Source organism: Hemiscyllium ocellatum, chromosome 37, assembly GCF_020745735.1.
Source record: "Hemiscyllium ocellatum isolate sHemOce1 chromosome 37, sHemOce1.pat.X.cur, whole genome shotgun sequence".
NCBI lineage: Eukaryota > Metazoa > Chordata > Chondrichthyes > Orectolobiformes > Hemiscylliidae > Hemiscyllium > Hemiscyllium ocellatum.
In genome coordinates this window covers 22,467,761-22,488,140 of record NC_083437.1, presented here as the reverse complement: position 1 = coordinate 22,488,140, position 20,380 = coordinate 22,467,761, and the positions used below count along the sequence as shown (strand labels likewise).

The 20,380-nt window shown below is 41.0% G+C and overlaps 2 protein-coding genes across 3 annotated transcripts in view; both read left to right on the top strand.

Annotated features, from left to right (window-relative positions):
* The window catches only part of LOC132833742 (protein DDI1 homolog 2-like), a 37,398-nt gene extending 25,147 nt beyond the window's left edge, over window positions 1–12,251 (top strand). The window contains exons 8-10 of one of the 2 annotated variants that reach the window (XM_060852265.1): window positions 7,361–7,550; window positions 8,477–8,537; window positions 12,165–12,251. In XM_060852265.1, coding sequence (XP_060708248.1) covers window positions 7,361–7,550; window positions 8,477–8,493 — 207 coding nt within the window. In that variant the 3' untranslated portion in view covers window positions 8,494–8,537; window positions 12,165–12,251. Of the gene's footprint in view, window positions 1–7,360; window positions 7,551–8,476; window positions 8,539–12,164 lie in introns of those variants that run through there. The other variant, XM_060852266.1, reaches the window with a different exon arrangement.
* On the top strand, window positions 11,833–14,137 carry LOC132833567 (regulatory solute carrier protein family 1 member 1-like). The gene is made up of 2 exons (XM_060851934.1): window positions 11,833–11,890; window positions 12,165–14,137. The coding sequence occupies exons 1-2, from the start codon at window positions 11,833–11,835 to the stop codon at window positions 14,135–14,137; spliced, it is 2,031 nt and encodes a 676-aa protein (XP_060707917.1).
* Window positions 14,138–20,380: the final 6,243 nt, after the last annotated feature.

Sequence of the window (20,380 nt, the reverse complement as noted above, 5' to 3'; positions counted from 1 at the left end):
GCAGCCCCCATTGCTGAGGTTATGTTGATTTACCAACTGCCTTGGGACACATTGCCACGAGTCAAAATCAGAGCTTTGGAACCCAAGTTAACAGGCTTTGCGGGTACAACTTAGGAATAAAAAGAAGCAGTCAGATTGCTGGGACTGTATTACAGACTGACATTCTTGATGAAGGGCCAAGCCTGAAACGTCGACTCTCCTGCTCCTTGGATGCTGCCTACCCTGCTGTGTTTTTCCAGCGCCACCCTTTTCAACTCTGTATTACAGGCTCCCAAATAGTCAGCAAGCAATAGAGGAGCAGATATGTAGATAGCTCACTAAGGTATGTAAGAAGAATAGGGTATTAGGATTAAATCTAAGCTCTGCAGTCCTGCCACTTGTGATTAGTGGTGGAAACTAAGTAACTCACTCGAGGAGGGGGTTCCACAAATATTCCCATCATCGATAATGGGAGAGCCCAGCACATCAATGCAAAAGATGAGGTCGAAGTATTTGCAGCAATCTTCAGCCAGAAGTGTCAACGAATGATTCATCTCGGCCTCCTCCAGTCATCACAGACATCACAGATACCAGTCTTCAGCCAATTCGATTCACTCCATGTGACATCAAGAATCTGTTGGAGGTACTGGATAGTGCAAAGGTTATGGGCAACATTCTGGCAATAGTACTGAAGGCACGTGCTCCAGAACTTGCTCCTGCCCGAGTCAAGGCCTATAGTACAGTTATAACACTTGCAACTACCCAATAATGTGGAAAATTGCTCGGGTGTATCGCATGACACAAAAAGCAGGATAAACCTAACCTGGACATTTATAACCCCAACAGTATAGTCTCGATCATGAGTAAAGTAATGGAAAGTGTCATCAACGGTGCTATCAAGTAGCACCTATTCAGCACTAACCTGCTTATTGATATCCAGTTTGGGTTCTGCCAGAACCACTCAGCTCCTGACCACATTACCGTCTTGGTCAAAAAATGGACATGAGAGCTGAATTTCTATGGTGAGAGTGACAGCCCTTGACATCAAGTCTGCATTCAACTGAGTATGCCATCAAGGAGCCCTTGCAAAACTGGAATCAATAGGATCAGGGGTCAACTCCCCCACTGGTTGGAGTCATACCTGACACATAGAAAGAAGGCGATGGTTGTTGGAGTTCAGTCATCTCAGCTTCAGAAGATCTCTGCAGGAGTTCCTCAAGGTAGTGTCTTCAGCACAGCCATCAATGATCTTTCCATCATTAAGTCAGAAGTAGGAATGTTTGCCGATGATTTTACCATGTTCAGCACTATTTGCAACTCCTCAGATACTAAAGCAGTTTATGTTCAAATGCAACAAAATTTGGACAATACTCAGGCTTGGGCTGACAAATGCCAAATAACATTCACACCACATAAATCTCAGGCAACAACCATCTCCAATAAGAGACAATTGAACCATTTCTCCTTGACATTCATTGGTGTTGCCATCTCTGAATCCTCAACTATCAGTATCCTTGGGCTTACTATTGACCAGCAGCTCAACTGGGCATGCCACATAAACACGCTGGTTATAAGAGCAAGTCAGAGGCTAGGAATACCACAGGGAATAACTCACTTCCTCACTCCTTAGAGCCTGCCCATCATGTACAAGATACAAGTCAAGAGTGTGATGGAATACTCCCCACTTGCCTGGATGGGTGCAGTGCCAACAACATTGGAAGCATGACATCATCTAGGACAAGAGTTTAGATCAGAGTGGTGCTGGAAAAGCATAACAGATCAGGCAGCATCCGAAGAGCAGGAAAATCGACGTTTCGGGCCAAAGCCCTTCATCAGGAATATCATCCAGGACTAAGCAGCCCGCTTGATTGGCACCATATGCACAAAAATGCACTCCCTGACATTCATTAGTAGCAGTGTGAATATATACAAGATGCACTGCAGAAATTTGCCAAAGATCCTTAGACAGAACCTTCCAAACCCAGGACCACTTCCATCTAGAAGGGCAATGGCAACAGTTACACAGGAACACAACAACTTTTTTTCATTCATTCACAGAATGAGGGTGTCACCAGCATTTATTGCCCATCCCTGATTGCCCAGAGGACCGTTAAGAGTCAACCACATTGCTGTGGCTCTGCAGTGACATTTATGCCAGACCTGTTAAGGATGTTAATGAACCAGATGGATTTTTCCTGACAATTGGCAATAGATTAATGATCATCATTAGATTCTTTAATTCTGGATTTTTATTGATTCAAATTCAACCATCTGCTGTGGTGGAATTTGAATCTGGGTCCTGGGATATTACCTGGGTCTGTGGAATAACAGTCCAGCAATAACACCATTAGGTCATTGTCCACTGCAAGTTTCCCTTCCAAGCCACTCAGCATGCTGACTTAGAAATATATCGCCGTTCATTCACTGTGTCTGTGTCAAAATCCTGGAATTCCCTCCCGAATAGCATTGTGGGTCGTCCCACAGCATGTGAACTGCAACAGTTCAAGAAGGCAGCTCACCACCATCTTCTGAAGTGCAACTAAGCACAGGCTATACACGCTGGTCAGCCAGTGACGTCAATGTTGCACGAATGAATTTTTCAAAAAAATGATATTAGTGAATTTCAACTTCCTGAGGATTAATTGGGATAGTCATAGTATAAAATGTTAGGGGTGGATTTCATGAAATGAATTCGGGAAAGCTTTATATGTCAACATGTAGAAGGGAAGCCCAACATGGAACAGTGCAGTGCTGACCTAATTCTGAGAAACAAAGCTGGTCAATTGATAATGACCACAATGCAGAATAACTTAAGTTTGTTAGATAATAGGAAAATGATTGTCTGCAAAATGAGGTTTTCGATTGGGGGAAGGCAGATTTTATGAAAATAAGGCAGGTTCAGGCCAAAGTAGACTGCCAACAGTTACACGTGGGGAAATCTACAACAGAACAGTGGGGAGCATTTTAAAAAAAAATCAGACAATAAGACATAGGACATAGTAAGGCCATTCAGCATATTGAGTCCACTCCACCATTCAATCATTCAATGGGCATTTCAACTCCATTTATCCGCACTCTCCCCGTAGCCCTTAATTCCTTGTGAGATCAAGAATTTATCAATCTCTGCCTTGAAGTCATTTAATGTCCCAGCCTCCACTGCGTTCCAAGGCAATGAACTCCACAAGCCCATCACTCTCTGGCTGAAGAAATGTCTCCTCATTTCCATTCTAAATTTACCAACTCTAATCCTAAGGTTGTGCCCATGGGTCCTAGTCTCCCCACCTAACGGAAACACCATCCCAGCATCCACCCTTTCTAAGCCATGCATTATCTTGTAAGTTTCTAATAGATCTCCCCTCAACCTTCTAAACTCTAATGAATACAATCCCACAATTCTGAGCCATTCATTGTATGTTAGGCCTACCATTCTAGGGATCATCTGTGTAAATCTCTGCTGGGAATGCTCCAGTGTCGGTATGTCCTTCCTGAGGTGTACGCCCAAAATTGGACTCAGTATTCTAAATGGGGCCTAACTAGGCCTTTACAAAGTCTCAGAAGCATATTGCTGCTTTTATATTCCAACCCTCTTGAGATAAATGACATTCACTTTCTAAATCATGGACTCAACCTGCAAGTTAACATTTAGAGAATCCTTGTCTAGCACTCCCAGATCCCTTTGTACTTTGGTTTATGAATTTTCTCACTGCGTAGAAAATAGTCCATGCCGGTATTCTTTTTTCCAAAGGTGCAAGACCTCACATTTGCTCACGTTGAATTTCATCAGCCATTTCCTGGTCCACTCTCCTAAACTGTCTAAATCTTTCTGTACCCTCCCCACCTCCTCAGAACTACCTGCCTGTCCACCTAACTGTGTATCATCGACAAACTTTGCCAGAATGCCCCCAGTCCCTTCATCCAGAACATTAATATACAAAATGAACAGCTGCGGCCCCAATACTGAACCCTGCGGGATACCACTTGTCACCGGCTGCCATTCCGAAAAAGAACCTTTTATCCTAAGTCTCTGCCTTCTGTCAGACAGCCAATCCTCGATCCATGCCAGGAACTCACCTCGAACACCATGGGCCCTCACCTTATTCAGCAGCCTCCCATGAGGCACCTTATCAAAGGCCTTTTGGAAGTCTAGATAGATAACTTCCATTGGGTTTCTCTAGTCTAACCTACTTGTTACCTCTTCAAAGAATTCTAACATGTTTGTCAGGCATGACCCTGCCTTGCTAAATCCATGCTGACTTGTTCTAATCTGACCCTGAACTTCCAAGAATTTAGAAATCTCATCCTTAACAATGGATTTTAGAATTTTACCAACAACTGAGGTTAGGCTAAACGGCCTATAATTTTCCATCTTTTGTCTTGATCCTTTCTTGAACAAGGGGATTACAAGAGCGATTTTCCAATCATCTGGGACTTTCCCTGATTCCAGTGATGTTTGAAAGATCACAACCAATGCCTTTGCTATTTCCTCAGCCACCTCCCTCAGAACACGAGGATGTAACCCATCCGGGCCAGGAGATTTATCAAGTTTTAGACCTTTTAACTTTTCTAGCACTTTCTCTTTTGTAATGACTACCATACTCAACTCTGCCCCTGACTCTGCTTAGTTGTGGGATATTACTCACGTCTTCCACTGTGAAGACTGACGCAAAATACTCATGAAGTTCTTCAACTATTTCCTTATCTCCCAGCACTAGCCTTCCTGCATCAATTTGGAGCAGTCCATGTCTACTTTTGCCTGTCATTTGTTTCTTATATTTTGAGAGAAACTTTTACTATCATTTCTAATATTACTGGCTAGCCTACCTTCATATTTGATCCTCTCCTTCCTTAATTCTCTCTTTGTTGTCCTCTGTTTATTTTTGTAGTCTTCCTAGTCTTCTGATTTCCCAGTGCTCTTGGTCACCTTGTAGGCTCTCTCTTTTACTTGATACATTTCCTGACTTCCTTTGTCAGTCATGTCCAACCTCCCTCCGCCGAGATAATCTTTCTTTTCTCTGGGCTGAGCCTCTGTACTGTGTCCACAATTACACCCAGAAACTCCTGCCATTGTTGCTCTACTGTCTTCCCTGCTAGGCTCTGATTCTAGTCGATTTTCGTCAGTTCATCACTCATGCCCCTGTAATTATCTTTATTTAACTGTAACACCATTACATCCGATATTGCCTTCTCTCTTTCAAACTGCAGACTGAACTCTACAGGGGAGAGTGCAAGCCCGACCTGATCCCTTTAGTGTGAAAATATAGGGTAACAAGTCTGGAGAACCCTGAAAATACTCAGAACTCATTAGGAAGGTAAAGAGAGGTATTCAGCAGGTGCAAAGGGACCAAATCAATGGAGACTAGTGGAGTATAGAAAGTGCAGGGGGTAACTTAAGACAGCAAAGAGCGGGGCATGAGAAAACACTGGTGGGTAAAATTTGGGAGAATGTATTCAATATGTTGAGGGAACGAGGATAACCAGGGAAAGAATAGGAACCAAAGGAGCAATCTGTGGAGGGCGTTGTTCGGGTGTTAAATGAGTCCTACATCAGTAGATCCATTTCGGCTGAAGGGTTGCAGAGATTCTGGAGCAGATTGACATAGGTATTGGCAGGCTTAAAAGTGGAGATATCCCCAAGGATGAGATGTATCCCAGGCTTCTGTGAGAGATGAGGGAGGAATTACAGAGGTCCAGACCCCAATTTTTACTTCTTCTCTGACCACAGCAGAGGTGTCGGAGGAGTAGATGACAGCTAATGCGGTTCCACTTTTCTAGACAGCTGGTAGTGATAAATCTGGAATTTACAGAGTGTCGAGTCCACATGAGTGGTTGAGAAACTATTGGAGAAAGTTTTGAAGGAGAGAATTAATTTCCAATTGGAGAAGCAGGATTTGACCGGGGATAGCATGATTTTGTGAGAGGGAGGTCATGCCTAACAAATTTGATCAGGTGTGTAGATAAAGTTAATGTGCTTGATGGATTTAGCAAAGCCCTTGACACAGGTGAGAAAGAAGATAAAAGTGCACGGAACTCTGACTAACCCAGCCAGATGGGTCCAACATTGCCAAAGTGTTAAGAAACCCTTGGTGATTGTAGAAGGCTGTGTGACAACAGACGGGTGTTCAGGATCAGTGCTGGGTCCCTTATTGTTTGTAGTGTGTATAAATGATATAGAGGAGAATGTGAGGGAGCTGATAAGTATGTTTGTGGAGGACACCAAGATTGGCTGAGTGGTTAATGGTGAGGAATAAGGTCTTGGTTACAAGAAGATAGAGGTGGGTCATGTGGGCATGTCAATGCCAGAAGGAAGTTGATCTGAAATGTGTGAGGTGATGCACTCAGAAGAAGTGACAAACCAGTTGAATATTCAGTGAATGGCAGGACACTCGGAAGTTCAGAAGAACAAAGGGATCTTGGAGTGCTTGTCCACAAATCCCTCAAGGTGGCAGGACAGGTTAATAGGATGGTTAAGTAGGCTTCATCAGTTATGGCATAGATTATAAGCAGGGAGGTTATGTTGGAACCATACAAAACATTGGTTCGGCCACACTCAATGCGGCCACAGTTCAGCCCCACAACTGTGTGCAGTTCTGGTCACTTCACTGTCGAAAGGATGTGACTGCACAGTGGGGGTGTAGAGGAGATTCATCAGAATGTTTCTTGGGTTTGAACATTTTAGCTATGAAGAGAGGCGAGATAAGCTGAGTTTTTTTTAGAGCAGAGAAGGCTGATAACGGTTACAATGATTTGAGGTTATAAGATTATGAGGGGTGTTGACAGGGTGGATAGGAAACAGCTTGTTCCCCTTAGTTGAAGTGTCAAAAGGAAGGGACGTAAATTTAAGGTGAAGGGCAGGAGATTTAGAGGGGACTTGAGGACTTGTTTCTACCCAGAGGGTAGTGGGTATCTGGAATACACTACCTGGGAGGTTTATGAAGGCAGGAAACCTCACTACCTCCTGAAAGGTGCATGGATGAGCATTCAAAATGTTATTATGCTCAAGGATAAGGGCCAAGTGTTGGAAACTGGGATTAGTGTAGATAGATTGGTGCAGCCGTAGTGGGTCCAATGCTCTCTTCTGTGTTATAAAACTTAATGAAACTATGGCACTTTAGTGAAAAACTGGGGGTGCTTGTGCAGGAGTTCAGTGCCTTCAGGAAAGGAGAGAAATTTAGTTAGGAAAACCCTTCAAACTGTTATCTTAATTAGTGTACGAGGTTTGCAGCAAACACTGCCTGATCAAAAGCTCTCCGTACTAAGACCACTTTTTGTCTCATTTATTAAAACTTAAACTAATTATTAAAGGTATTCGTTTTTCATTAGTTCATAGATTATTTTAGTTTACAGGTTTTAAGTGTCTTCGCTCTTCTTATTCTGTTTGAAGTGTTCAATTGACCTGAAACGCAATGTGCTAGTTATTGGCACGACAGGAACAGAGACGCGCTTCTTATCTGAAGCAGAGCTGCCAGAGTGTGCCAGGTTGGCATATGGTGTTCCACGAGATGATCTTCGCCCTGAGGAGCTGGCAGACGCAGAGCTGGCTGAGGCACTACACCGATCGGCAGAGGAATCTGGTAATTTTGCAAAAGGTTTTTGCCTTTAACAGAACTATGTTAACATTGATTTTAAAATTGATGCCCAGTGGACTACATGGTTATTTTAAGGTAGAATGTTCCCTGACCCAGCCATCTAAATTCATGAATAGTTAGTCTATAATAAATATCTCACTTGATGGATACTGAGTTTCACAATCATTTAGTAGCAAGAAGGTAAGTAGAAACATTTTCTTTTAGTCTTCTACATAGCTTACTCAAAATTTTGTGTTTCTCATTTTATTTTTGGCTTTATAATGGTTCTGCTGGGGTTTAATACCATGGACACCAGCAGACTCTGTTACCTCTCAAAATGACAAACTTGTTTCTGAGATTAGACAACATTAGCAGGCCCTTCAATTATGAATGTGTTCTGAGCTGTGTCCACCCCTGCACTCATTAAAATGCTACATGCATGACATGACAAGATTCTCCTCAGAGGCAACTTTAATTGACCCTTCTTTGGCAGCAGATAAGAGCAAATTAACTCAGTGTGTCCTGGAGATTGGACTTGGCGCATTTTGCTCTGTGTGGCTCAGTGTTGTCAGACAGTTAAAACCATATGTATCCACACGACTAAGGGAAGTAAGGGCCAGTTATCTTCCCTATTCCATTTTGTTATATATCAGTATGTCTGTAACATCATGTATGTGTGTACTTCTGAATATCGATGTCTTGATTTTTTTTCCTGGTCAGTCCAATCCCCAGGCCAGCTTCAGAAGCTGGGAGTGCTAATGGAATGAATACTGTCTAATAATGTCGCTCATACATGTGTTGTAGTATATGTGTGGAATGGTAGTCTGTTTGATGTCCATGGTGATTTGTAATACTACATGCATGCTGCATGCCTCAATTGGCTAATCAAGTTTGCTGTTTGGTTTGTTTTGGTTTTTCTTTTATTCTAACAGGACGCCGGCATCACTGATGCATGTTGCACTTTTGCTGTCCATGAAGATGATCATAGCCCAGGTATTTAATGTGCTTTTACTTTTAGATGACTAAGTGTTTGTTATAACAGCGAACCATCTTGTATGGAACTTTGTGGCTTATTTCATAGTTTATCTTCTTATTTTCCTCATTATGTAATGAAGCTGAATCAGATCATTTCATTGGTTTGATGTCATCCCAAACAGTAAAATTCAAATTTGATTGGATTTTGGTATCTTGGGGCATAATTTAAACTGGCTGAATTTGCATTTGTTTTTGTACCATGGCAAAACTACCCAGCAATTTGTTTTGACCAAGTGTTACATTTGTATCTTGTTCAGGACACTGTGCTTTCAGTCAGTCCTTGCTAGCTTCCTGTCTCTCTCCCTCAAAGGTCAGTACATCTCTACACCTTCATAACACCCAATAATACAGTGGGATTTTGTAATGCTGAGTAGAAAAGGTTCTGCCTTTCCACTGGGCACTTCCAGAATTGCACACTCATTACTGTCAGTGAAAAATGAAATGCTGAGGTGAACTATCCCTGTATCTGAATCATCCATGTTATGACATGGGGTAAACCCCTCTGCTAATTTAAACCAGCCATGCAAAAAAAGTTTACCTCACGCCGTAATCTGTTAAAATTCGAGAGACAAAGTACTTTCTCAGAGGTCATTATTTAAAGTAAAAATTAACAATATTATTCTTTAAGTCCAACAGAGAGTATTAAAACCAACAACTATTTGCAATTCCTTTCTCTAAAACCTATCCTTTTACCTCTCACTCTACAATTCTGGCCCAATAAAATAAAATCCCAATTAAGATTTACAAAAAAAATCACTGTTTTCAAAAAAAACCAGTCGATTATCTGTTGTAGATTTTCTCTAGGTCAGTTTCAATGTTCTGCTGTGCACCTTCTTATAGACAGGTACCTTTCAGAGAGCTCTTCAACTAGCAGTCTATATTTGTGGATGTCCTTGACAGATCTCCCTCCAACTATTCAAAATGTCTGATCTTATATACTCCAAAACATCAGATCATTTCATTGGTTTGATGTCATCCCAAACAGTAAAATTCAAATTCGATTGGATTTTGGTATCTTGGGGCATAATTTAAACTGGTTGAATTTGCATTTGTTTTTGTACCATGGCAACACAGTCCAGCTATTTGTTTCGAACAAGTGTTACATTTTTACTTTGTTCAGGATACTCTGTGCTTTCAGTCAGTCCTTGCTAGCTTCCTGTCTCTCTCCCTCAAAGGTACAGTATATCTCTACACCTTCATAACACCCAATAATGAATAAAGTTCCAGCCATCTCTCCAACAATACAGTAGAATTTTGTAATGCTGAGTATGAATGGAAAGGTTCTGCCTGAAATCACTAAGCCCTCCTCGAGCGTTCATATCATACAAGTATACCTTCAAGATATAACATCTAGATTCTATTACAATTCTTGTTACTATATGATCTTTCACTATAAAATGCATGAATCAGGGCCAGAGTTCCTCAGTTAAAGGACTTGATGTGGTATTTAACACAAAATGATAGGGATATAATTCTGTGCCTACTTTATGTGCTCACCACTGTTAATCAATGACAAACTGTCAAAACAAATCTCCTTTTGAATAAATTGGTGCAGAATTTGATAGTAAAATAATGACACATTCTGAGTGCAAGCTGTTATCCGTACTTTTTTAAAAGAAATAACTATTTATGTCTGCAGCAGTAATTGTGAATTTGACACTATGCCCATCACCTTTGTTCAAAAACATGCCCTTAGGGAAACACATTCTTTGTCTATCATACCATAATTTTTTTCCCTTTAATGCCCCATGTTTGCATAATCTGCTATTGTATCCTTTTTCGAGATTGAAGAGTCTAACTAGTCAGATGGGTGGCTCTATTGACCAGCTGTTCAGTAAGGGACCTAAAAAAAAAACCCAACTCAATTCTTGACTTCCTAACTGTTCACTGTATATAGTCTTCCTGATCGACCAATTGGATCCGAATGATTGTTTCATTTTTTTCAGCCTTGCTAACTCAATTCAAGCATTCTGTATTCACAAGTTAACTGGCTATTCCCTACCAATCTGAATTTTCATTGAATTGTAAAGAATTATGGTGGCCATAATTGTTTATCTTTGGAAGAGCAATCCAATTAGTCTCATTCCCCTGCCCTTTCTCCATATCCTATTTTGTTTCCTTTTTGAGTCTATATGCAGATTCTTTTTGGAAATTACTGTTGAATGTCCTTTTGAGGGATTGCACTCGAGGTGGAAAAGTAAATTGTGCTCAGCTGTCCTCTGATTCTTTTGCTGATTATCTCAAATCTGTGTTTTCCATCAAAGCTTTTCAAAATTTTAAGCCTTTATTAAATCTTCCTTCTGCATTTTCTGCTTCAGGGAGAATAATCCTGCTCACCGTTCTTGATTATTGTTAGCACAGATGCATAAAGTTAGCACACAGTGGAAGCTTCAGATTTAATGTGTGATATGTGGCTCCTTTGCAAGTAACAAAATTGTGTAAATAACCTGTCAGATTTTAGACTACAGTAGTTGTTTGCAGTTGTGTGACACCATACTGACAAGCTGTTTACCTCTGACAGTAATATTCCATAATGGAGTAAAATGTATTTCAAACTGCATTTAAGGTCCAGTGCAGCTTGCAGTCACCACATGACAATCAGCCTTCAGGGAACTTTGGTCTACAGGAAGTTGAAGCATTGTTGTTTGCTAATGACAAGTACCTATGATTCAAATAAGCACTTGAATTACAGCAGATTTCTGAACTCTGACATCTGATTTGGGTGTGAGTCTGAAGCCCAAATTTTGGGATAACACTCACTCACTGTGATTATCCCTGGAGCAGCCAGTTAATGGCCAAAGGGCCGGCTCTTCATCCAATTAAGGACTGCAGTTGGGTTCTTAAAGCTGGAGGACTGGAAAGAGATTGTAAAGCTTATGAGAACAGATAAGTGAAGGAGAGAGTCAACTCCCCAGCTTTTCACAATTTAAACTGAGAAATGGCTTTTGTGGGTAGGCTGGAAGTGTTAAAATAGGAATATGGGGGAGTGTACAACTTCTGTACATGATAACCTTTGGTTGCTGCTGCACACAGGCAGGGAGGGTTCAGGTCTACTTGGAACCCTGACTTCTGCTATCCAGAAGCCATCTCCAGACAATAATTTTAGCTCCCAGAGCCTGTGGAAAACTAGACCTCCTTTAAGTGGCTGGATAAGCGACTCACCCCTTGCAAGCAGGTAGGCCTGCTGCACACCATCGCCACCTTTGTGGAAGTAGCCCAGGATGATTTGGAATTGGGGAAATTAGTCGGCCATATGGCAATTTTTCTTTCCAATTCTGGCCTTACCTTGGGCCAAAAACTAAGCTTTGTCGGTAAAGTAGGGTAACTGTTTTTTGAGTTCTGAGCTCTGCAGTAACAATAGTTGAGCTGGTGGTGTTTGGTGAAATGTTATACTGACGTTTACCCAAAGAAATTAAAGAGCCATCTATATAAAAGTGGTCATTAACATGTACGCGTGGTGCTAGTTTGGTAACAAATAGAGCAAGGTTAACATTAGAACTGCTGGATTATTTAGTCGTATTGTGGTTTGGAATAAGATGTCTACATTGCTGTAATCTGAGACTTAATTTTTTTTTCTGTTTTCAGGAAAAGAAAATGGCAAAACTACCTCATTGGAAAGCCCTTCATTACCAGCACCTCATCATCTTCCTCTCCCACTTCCCATTACAAGAAGTGACCTATCTCAGGCCCCCAAACCCCAATGTAATTTGGACCGTTCAATTTCCGTCCCTGCTAGCCTTCCTTCACAAAACCACAACAAATCGGAACTTACAGATGTAAAAAGCCTTCAGCTCACTCCTGAGTGCATGGAATCCCAGGTAGAAAAGCAGGCACTGTCAGGATCATTGGACAATACGTTGACCCCTCTGTTTCCTTATAAACTGTCTGCTCCTTCTCAGGCATCAGGAGGGAAAAACCACATACCACAGGGTGAAAGCGTTCCTTGCAGCTCACAAAACCTTTTGAATTATCCAACTTCAGATACCAATGATGAGCCTCTGCCAAAACGTGTCTTGCCAAACACGAGTCTGGATGAGGTTGGCTTGAAAAAGGGTGACACCACACATTTTACAACCAAAGCCTGGCAGGAAATCACAAACAAAGAAGGTTTAGAGGAACCTCCAACAAAAAAAATTGGGGAGATTTCTTCAGCTGTACAATCAAATAGTGATCTTGTATCTGACCTGGGTTTAGTTAACAGACCAAGCCAACAAGCCTCACTTGAATTAGCTTTTGCTGCTGGTTCTAAAATAAATGAAGTGCAGCAGGGCACTGAGACTGGAAAGGGGATTGATGATCCTGACAATCTCGTTGAGCCATTAGATATGGACTTGGAAATAGCTGAAAAAGACCCATGTAGCTGTCCAAAGAGATTTGAGACTGATGAAAGACCATTTGATTCTTTAACTGGAAACATTGAAATCGATGATGGTGAAATTGTAAACTCTACTCAGCAGCAGATTGAGGAAATTAGTTATTCAGCATCAAAAAAGACAGGAAAAAGTAGACAAAAGGAGAGAAACGTCCCTGTTTCAGATCAGCAATTGGAGGATAGACATTTAAGTTCAAATTCCTCCATGGCTCAGGTGAACATGCCTGTTGAGTTACCTAGTGGCTGTGTGAGAGAAAAATCTGAACTTGCTCTTGTCACTGATAAAAAGCCTGAAGAGGTACATCTGCCGACTGAGATTAAACAGTCTTCCTCTGAGGAGGATCAGAAAACAGACTCTGATTCACACTTTTCTCCAGTGGCTGCTTTATTTGAATTGCATCAGAAGCTAGTCGCCTCCTGTCAGGACGTTTCTTTGAAGATGTCTGTCAGCTCAGAGGACAACCATCAGTCAGACACAGCAAATCAGGAAGAAGATTTTCATCTAATGGAGGTGTCTGAAGAATGTTCAGATAATAATGCCTTGAGTAGGGTGTGTGTCAGTGCAGGGGTGGATACTGTTGCTGTCGAAGAGGAAAAGAACCCTTTGTTCACAGCTAATTCCAAAATTTCTCTGAAAAGAGACAGAAGTGTTGAAAGCACCAGTGTATTTCCAGAAAAATCCACTTCAGGTGTGACACGAGTTAAATCTGATGAAACTTTTGTGCAAGAATCCGTGGATAAGGCTGCAGCTTTTATTATTGTGTCTAAAGATCTAGCAAAGGAAATGGAAGTTTCCCCTACTGAGGAATCTTTGCAGACTCAAGAATTACCTGTAAACCCACCTGATTCTGCAGCTGCTGAAAGCGGCCAGAACTCTCAAAGTAATGGGGCACATTTGCAAGAAATGACAAATAATGTGGTCTGCCCTTTGGAGAACCCAGAGGTTTTAGCTACTTCCATGTCATGGGAAGGGACCATGGAAGCCAACATGAATCATCCTAATAGACATTCTTTGGGTAGTCCTCTGGAAGTGCGCCCCCTAGCTTTCCCAGCTGCTAACGTTGCACGAATAAGACAATCAGGATTCACTCAGCAAGAAGCAGTGGAAGCCCTTGAACGTTTTCATGGCAATACAGACCTGGCGCTTCTGGTTCTCCTTGCAAGAAAAATTGTAGTTCCTATTTGAAGCTGTCAAATAAGAGTTTGTGAAACTGTAACATTTGGCCTACAATGGATACTTCATTTGGTAAAAAGGAAACGTGTTTCAATCGGAATCATTAGTTTTGAATAGTGTTGGGAAAGACCTGTTTTAGCCATTGGTGTCATCGGTATCATTTGTCACTGGCAAACTGGTTATTGTGGTCAAGTTGCAGCAACGTTAGTATTTGATTTCAGTGCCATCCTCGATACCACTTTGCTGAAATATTCACTGGTAGCCTATAAGCCATCAAACCTAGTCTATTCAATACTGGCCTTTATGCAGTTTAAACTGCCTATAATTTTAACTGAATGTTCTCCAAGCACAGGAGGATATAGCAAGAAGTTTGGCATGACAAGGAGAAGAAGAGACACCAGTTTGAATCCTTGGAAGATGATCTACGTGTACATGGGTATCCATGGTGGAATCATGTTAGATTTAAAATTTTTGCAAGGTCAGTTGTCGACATTGGATTTGGGGTTTGCTTGAATGTTTGACTTAACCATTGGGAGAAGTGGAAAGTCTCTATCATGTTTCCTCCATAAAGATAAAAGTTCATGTTCTCACCTTCTGAGTACACAAATTTTTAGAATTCTTTTACTCTTTTATAGCCTTTGTTAAATCTGACACAGCAACACCACCTCTGCTGGACGTATGTCACATTTGAGGCACATTCAGTATTCACAGTTGGTTTTTAAAAATGTTTTATGAAGGTGTTTGTGCTGTTTTTTTTCTTAAATGACAGTAGTGCTGTTGCTGTAATCTTCAGTGGCTGCTTAGTGCAACCTATGGTCTTTGTTTTTCCTTTCTTAAAACCAAATAATTAAAAAAAAGTTATTGCCAAACAAACATTGGTCATGTGTCAGCTGGTGCTAGTGGTTAAAATAGTATCTACATAAAGAACTATGAACTGTTTCTGTTTCTTGCTTTTCAAAGTTGATATCAGATAAAGGTGCAATGATGAAGTAGCAGGTTAAAGGTGCGAAGGAGGGCGGATGGGAGCAAACAGGAAGAAAATCTTGATTCTGTTCTTTTATAAAAACCTATAAACTATTCAAGGCTGTAATCTGGACTTTCAGGGCTGAATCTTTAATTTCAGGAACTCATGGGTTGGGGTCATGACAGAAATTAAAATGTATAAACGTGGTAACAGTAACCAGGTCCATCGACTTCCAGTTTTAACAGAGGCAGGATGTGTGGTAGCAGAGAAAGGGTTTGCTTGTTGAGGCCATGTGCCTTTGTTTTCATATTATCTATTTTTAACCTTAGACAACTAGGTATCCCAGACCTTGGGAGATTCCAGCAGCTTAAATAATACAAAAAAAAGCGTCTTTACAACACAGCTTGTGGGTTAGGAGTGCCTCCTCCAGAGCCAAAAAACAGAGTAAATTGCAAACCTGCCCCCATCCCCAATTCCCACATGAGTTGTCTACGTCACTGAACAGTGTCAAACTCACCTGTGATTCCTTCTGTGATGATGATTACTTCAAGCCATCTTGGAACTCTTCACACTGTAGCAGCCTGAGTCCCCTTGTGTTCTCTCATTGCTCTAAGTCTCAAAGTAATACACAGGTCTGGACATTTTCTCTTCAAAGTATTTGCATTGCAGGGACATTAAACAAATACTTCTAATAAGCTTAAACTAAAATATCACTCCAAACAGAGAGAGTTTCTAGAAATTGAATCGACTATCTAATCAAATAATAACAGATTTGTCAAACAGCCGTTCATAGGTTTTGGCTCTTTGAGTTCTTCCCAGCTAGATGACCTGTGTGTGGGAAGGAGCCTCACTGATAACAGTTGAATTCTACACTCTGTCTTTACCAAACCCTGAACAAAACATACCCTGCCTCGTGGTCCCAGAATGGCATTTTAAACACTCAACAATGTTTCTTTGGTTGGATTATTTACATACAGTTCAGGATAAGCTCAGCTTCCTGACTGGGTGTTATGCATCACTGTAAAGACATTTCTTGACACTGATTTTGCCAGGCATTCATGATAGCTAATAGCTACCAAATGATACAGGCAAGAGTGTTAGGGTTCAGTCACAGCTTGTGTTGAGCTTTGTTGATACTAACTGGGGGGTGGGGTACTTCACCTGACTTTAATAATCCTGATAGAATGAAGAAGAAATAAAAACAAAGTACTAGAGAAACTCAGCAGATCTGGCAACATCTTTGGAGAGAAAAACAAAGTTAACTTGTCAAGTCTGATATGAGTATTCTTTGGAACTGAACTCCCATTTCAAGGAAGTCATACTAGACTTTGAAAATTAACTTTCTGTCTCTAGATCACCAGCATCTAAAGTATTTTACTTTAAACTAGGAAGGAGAAGTGGCAGCACGGTGGCACAGTGGTTAGCACTGCTGCCTCACAGCGCCAGAGACCCGGGTTCAATTCCCGCCTCAGGCGACTGACTGTGTGGAGTTTGCACGTTCTCTCCGTGTCTGCGTGGGTTTCCTCCGGGTGCTCCGGTTTCCAAAGATGTGCGGGTCAGGTGAATTGGCCATGTTAAATTGCCCGTAGTGTTAGGTAAGGGGTATATGTAGGGGTATGGGTGGGTTGCGCTTCGGCGGGTCGGTGTGGACTTGTTGGGCCGAAGGGCCTGTTTCCACACTGCAAGTAATCTAAAAAAGTAGGGTTGCTGCTGTTTATCACTATCCACTGACCCTTGTTAGTGTTTTTTGTCTAGGTGGACAGGAAAGCAGGATCATATCTATCTTTGACTGCCTTTACATATTCAGTAATTTGCCAAAATTCACTCTTCAAATCATCATTGGGCCAATGGGTATCTAAGTATGATATCAGTGAGCATCATTCTATCCCTTGGATGTACATCCTATCAACAGCTGACACTTAGTGTTATATTTCTTCATTTGCTTCCTTCGCATTCATTTGGACAAGCTGTTACAGATTATGCATTTAGAACATCACCAAAGATGATACAAGAATATAAAATATAATACAGGAAATAGTAAAAACTTGGTTAAGATTAAAATAGTGCTGCTGCTTAGTGGAAGAAAAAGGCACAAATATAACAATGGAAAATGGTTGTAAGTCCAACAAAAGGAACTACTTCACACAAAGGTGAAAATTTAGAGATGGTCCAGGAAAGAAATCTCTAAGGGGTTCAAATGTACCCATATGCCAGGCTAGGGCAGATAATTACTGGATAGGTTAAGCTTTGGCTAGATGGTCATTTCCCATTCTTGGTAATTTCTTTTTTGACCTCTTGTATGTTCATATATAAAGGTGGATTCTTCATTGACAAACTATTGTATTTAGCTATTCTTGGAGTTTCCTGAAAACTACTTTGGAAACATTGGGTAGAACCCAGATGTCAACACCTCCTGAAATGAAAGTCAGCAGAGTAGCCCTGTGACTCCAGTTAGCTTCTCTGATTCTCCATCAGTTACCAACATCTCAGGGCATGCTGCATGGGGAGCAACTGCACACAACTCCTCAACAGCCAGAATTTCTGGATCCCTCACAACAAATTGGAGTGTGAATTTGCTTCTGTCTGATATGTTTGAGGCAATTGGCAGGAACCGTACAGGTTAGGGGTTACCAGTGGACAGTGGACTACCAGTGCTTGAACAAGTACATGGCTGTGCTTTAAAACTGCTGCTAGTGCCAGGAATCCCAGGTGGCATGTACTTGTGCCTGTGGCGATGGGAGAATACACCAGGTGGGATACCATAAGTCATTCTGTACTGCAAATGACGTGCATTTGGGGTGGTAACATGAGAAAAATCATTAGGGTGTGTGGAGAGAAACTCTTCATGAAATATCCGAAAATTGACACAGCCAATTTCTGGTTAAATTCAGACCGTTATCAATTCTTTAGGTTTCTAAAATGAACAGAAGAAAACATAATCTGGAAGAAAACCATAATGGTTCCAAAAAAGAATGGTAAGAATACTCAATTGCTATGCTTTAATCTAAGTCTGAGGGATGGAAAGATGATCTGTGTCATGTGTTGGAGTCCCCCTGAAAGATTGTCGCATAAGGTGGGATTAGCCTGCAGGAATTCAGTGAACAAGAATGAAACATTTTGGCTTTATCATCTTAAAATTAAACAAAGCATTCTCCATACAGGAGTACTTTTTTACATCATGGTATCAGTCACTGCCAAGGTCAGCTTTCTGTCTCAAGTTGTTGGACATATGTTAGTTTCTACATAAAAGAACAATGAATGTTTCAGACTTCCTCAATTTCAATTGCAATTGTGAATTTCAGGTTCCATGAATGTCAAATGCAAATTGCAGTTGGTTCAATATCACCAAATTATTAGTACACTTGGCAATGCCTTTACTTAACCAAGACTCTTGCTAACTCTTTGTTAATGCACATTCTTGACATTATGATTACTGGTACAGTATAATAGTTATTGTGTTTGATTTGACAGGTTTGTTGTTGCAATTGGCCTTGAATTCAGGATCTCCTGTTGATGTCAACAATTGTATTCAAACAAATCTATTCATTGGGTACTGTCTATACACTTCCCAAGTCAGTTTCTGTGAGAACATAGGCAATGTGAGTCTGACTTCAGTTACAAGACAATTAGGGAAACAGGAAATGATTAATAGGCTGATTGGCATCTGAAAGAGAAAGATGGGTTAATATTTCAGGTCCTACCTTATATCAGACATTGTGACCTGTCCCTCACCTTCCCCGACAAAAGTGGGATAGGAACAATAGTCACAGCTGAGTCTGATTGGGTCCTTGTCTGATAACAGATAATCATCATACATCCAGGCTCTTTATAAAGTTTCTTATTTGTGGCTACAGTCATTCATAGAAAAAGCTGGTTTATACCCATTAATTAGTAAAGCCAATCATAGAGTGCATAATACCTTTCGACCACTGAAGAGGAATTTCCTTAAACTGGTTACAGATTTTATATTTTTTTAGCTTGATGTGTATGGTTTCTTAACCATATCACCCAATTCTTATTAGTCAAACCTTGACCACCACTTTAGTATTCACACTGTCCATGTCCAGTACGACATGGTTGCAATGTGTACCAACGATAGGAAGTCACTATTTTTCAACAGTATTTGAAGGACAAAACGCCATTGCTTACAAGCTTCCCTGAAAGTCACAGAACATTCTAACTTGGAGATATACCACCATTGCCTAATAGTCAGAGGGAAATTGAGAAGCAAACTTGTAAGGAGATCTCAGCTATCTGTAAGAATAATAGGGTGGTTATGGTAGGGGATTTTAACTTTCCAAATATAGATTGGGACTGCCATAGTGATAAGGGTTTAGATGGAGAAGAATTTGTTAAGTGTGTACAAGACAATTTTCTGATTCAATATGTGGATGTACCTCCTAGAGAAGGTGCAAAACTTGACCTACTCTTGGGAAATAAGGCAGGGCAGGTGACTGAGTCAGTGGGGGAGCACTTTGGGGCCAGCGACCATAATTCTATTAGATTTAAAATAATGATGGAAAAAGATAGACCAGATCTAAAAGTTGAAGTTCTAAATTGGAGGAAGGCCAATTTTGATGGTATTAGGCAAGAACTTTCAAAAGCTGATTTGGGGTAGATGTTCGCAGGTAAAGGGACGGCTGGAAAATGGGAAGTCTTCAGAAATGAGATAGTGAGAATCCAGAGAAAGTATATTTCTGTTTGGGTGAAAGGAAAGGCTGGTATAGGGAATGCTGAATGACTAAAGAAATTGAGGGTTTGGTTAAGAAAAAGAAGGAAGCATATGTCAGGTATAGACAGGATAGATCGAGTGAATCCTTAGAAGAGTATAAAGGAAATAGGAGTATACTTAAGAGGGAAAAAAGGGGACATGAGATAGCTTTGGCAAATAGAATTAAGGAGAATCCAAAGGGTTTTTACAAATATATTAAGGACAAAAGGTAAAGAGTATTTTGCATTAGTATTTACTGTGGAAAAGGATACGGAAGATATAGACTTGGGGAAATGGATGGTGACATCTTGCAAAATGTCCAGGTTACAGAGGAGGAAGTGCTGGATGTCTTGAAACGGGTAAAGGTGGATAAATCCCCAGGACCTGATCAGGTGTACCCAAGAACTCTGTGGGAAGCTACAGAAGTGATTGCTGGGCCTCTTGCTGAGATATTTGTATCATCGATAGTCACAGGTGAGGTGCCGGAATACTGGAGGTTGCAGACGTGGTGCCACTGTTTAAGAAGGGCGGTAAAGACAAGCCAGGGAACTATAGACCAGTGAGCCTGATGGTGGTGGTG